The sequence below is a fragment of the Propithecus coquereli genome, unplaced genomic scaffold (assembly GCF_000956105.1).
Source record: "Propithecus coquereli isolate 6110/MARCELLA unplaced genomic scaffold, Pcoq_1.0 Scaffold81, whole genome shotgun sequence".
In the NCBI taxonomy this organism is placed as follows: Eukaryota; Metazoa; Chordata; class Mammalia; order Primates; family Indriidae; genus Propithecus; species Propithecus coquereli.
In genome coordinates this window covers 6,281,074-6,283,235 of record NW_012154285.1, presented here as the reverse complement: position 1 = coordinate 6,283,235, position 2,162 = coordinate 6,281,074, and the positions used below count along the sequence as shown (strand labels likewise).

Sequence of the window (2,162 nt, the reverse complement as noted above, 5' to 3'; positions counted from 1 at the left end):
AAAGCGAGACTCTGTCTCAAAAAAAAAAAAAAAAGATAAAATATGATCGCCCTTTCAGAACTGGAAGTTGCAAGTTGCTCTGGGTGAGTCAGCAAGTGAGTGGTTCTTGAATGTGAAGGCCTAGGACATTGCTCTACGTGACTGCAGACTTCATAAATACTGTACACTTTGGCTACACTAAACTTATAAAAAATTTTTCCCTTTAATAATGAATTAACCTTAACCTCCTGGATGATCACTATCATATATGTGATCTGTCGTCGACCAAAACATCCTTATGTGATGCATGACAGTATTTGGGATCTAATTTGTTTGGATTGTCACACATTGTCTTCGTTGTAGATTTAGAGCATTTTGAGGGCAGGAACCAGTGCCTTGTACAACTTTCTATGCTTAGACATTGGTTTCATCATTAAGCAGATGAGTTGACCCTACCAAGGAAAGACTGTCATCTAGAAAGGAGCATGGCATTTATTTATAGGCATACCATGTTTAAACCCTTACCTCTTTTATTTGTTTGTTTGAGTACCTCCTGTTTGCGAGGCTTGGGGATACAATAGTTAATAAGCCAGATGAGGTCTCATCTTCCTGGAGCTTTATTACATGCTAGTATTAATATAAACAAGGCAGAAAGTTCAAACTGCCCCTGCCACCTCATAATAGTTAGGTGTTTGAGGTGCTAATACTTTTATCTCACAAAGTCTTGGAAGGAGTTCTTTCAGATGCGGAGGAAAATAACTTATTGTTTACAATAGGAGATAGGTCCTCTTAATACCAGCAGCCTGATATGTTGCTAAGGATCTTAGTGCTTTGTGCTTTAGGAACAGCCACTGGTTAGTCACAGAAATAAGTATGTTTGAGAAGCCTCCTTGTCCAGGCTTGTGAAAGCTGATTAGGGTCATATTGAAAAGGAGGGAAACAGTATTGAGTGGACACCACCAAGAGCTTATTCTGCTACGGCATACATACATAATCTCATGTGATTACCACATAACCCCATTAGATAATACATTATCCTGTCCCCATTTTACCCATGAGGAAACTATGGCTCCGAGAGGTTAAATGACCTGTTCAAATTCACTCAGGAAGTGGCAGAGGTGGAATGAGTGACTTGTCATCATTGTACATAGGATCTCTGGAGAGGTACATGCAAGTGAGAACAGGAGAAAACTGGTGAGGGCTTTAAAGAATGCTACGATTAGTTTCTTGTTTTTATTGACCAGGAGCTTGAGTCACTAACTTGTCTGGGTGAAGGAATGTACTTCTTCAATAGAATGAAAAGTGGTGAAGAAAAGGAGGACTTTGCATTTGTGACCCATAGGGAATTTAGTTATTCATAGTCCGTAAATGTTATAGGAAGTATGTGTATTTTTTTAACCTAAACTAAAAGGTCAGGGAAAGGGAATAAATATTTATTATAAAACTTCTTTTTTTCCTTAAGGATGACAGTGTCTCACTGTATTACCCAGACTGGAGTGCAGTGGTCTGATCACAGCTCACTGTAACCTTGAACTCCTGGGTTCAAGTGATCTCCCACCTCAGCCTCCTGAACAGCTGGGACTACAGGTGTTCCACCACACCTGACTAATTTTTAAAAATTTCTGTAGGGATGCGGTGTCTATATATTGCCCATGTTGGTCTGGAACTCCTGGCATCAAGCAGTCCTCCCACCTTGGCCTCCCAAAGTGCTGGGAGTATAGATGTGAACTACTGCGCTAGCCAAACAACTTCTTTTCCTATACAGAACCTTTTAGAAAAAAATATGAGCCAAATAGTAGTAATAGTAGCCATTTTCCTGAAGAAAAAAAAGTTTAAATGTGCATGATGTGAAAACAGTTTATAGAGAACTTTCTCTTTATGTAGTGATAGTTACCATTTATTGTGTGCCTGTTATGTTTCAGGAATTGTGCCAAGTGTGTTTTACTTATATATCCTTTAATTCTTACAACAGCCGGGCCTGTCAGGTTGGTAGGACCATATCCATTTTACAGAGGAGAAAGTGGTGGTTCAGAGAAGTTAAGGAACTTGCCTAACGTCAAAGGGCTAGGTAGTGTTATAGCTCTAACTTCAGAGTTTTTGCTTTTAAAAACTGTGCTCTATTGCCTCTAATACAGAGCTGTGACAAAACAAAAGCTGATAAAAATCAGCGAAAAAAATAATTA

The 2,162-nt window shown here is 39.0% G+C and overlaps 1 protein-coding gene across 1 annotated transcript in view; it reads left to right on the top strand.

The window, feature by feature from the left end:
- Positions 1–2,162, top strand: part of ATXN2 (ataxin 2) — a 128,396-nt gene that overhangs the window by 24,114 nt on the left and 102,120 nt on the right. Inside the window, exon 2 of the mRNA XM_012663466.1 lies at positions 1,660–1,685. Coding sequence (XP_012518920.1) covers positions 1,660–1,685 — 26 coding nt within the window. The remainder of the gene's footprint in view (positions 1–1,659; positions 1,686–2,162) is intronic.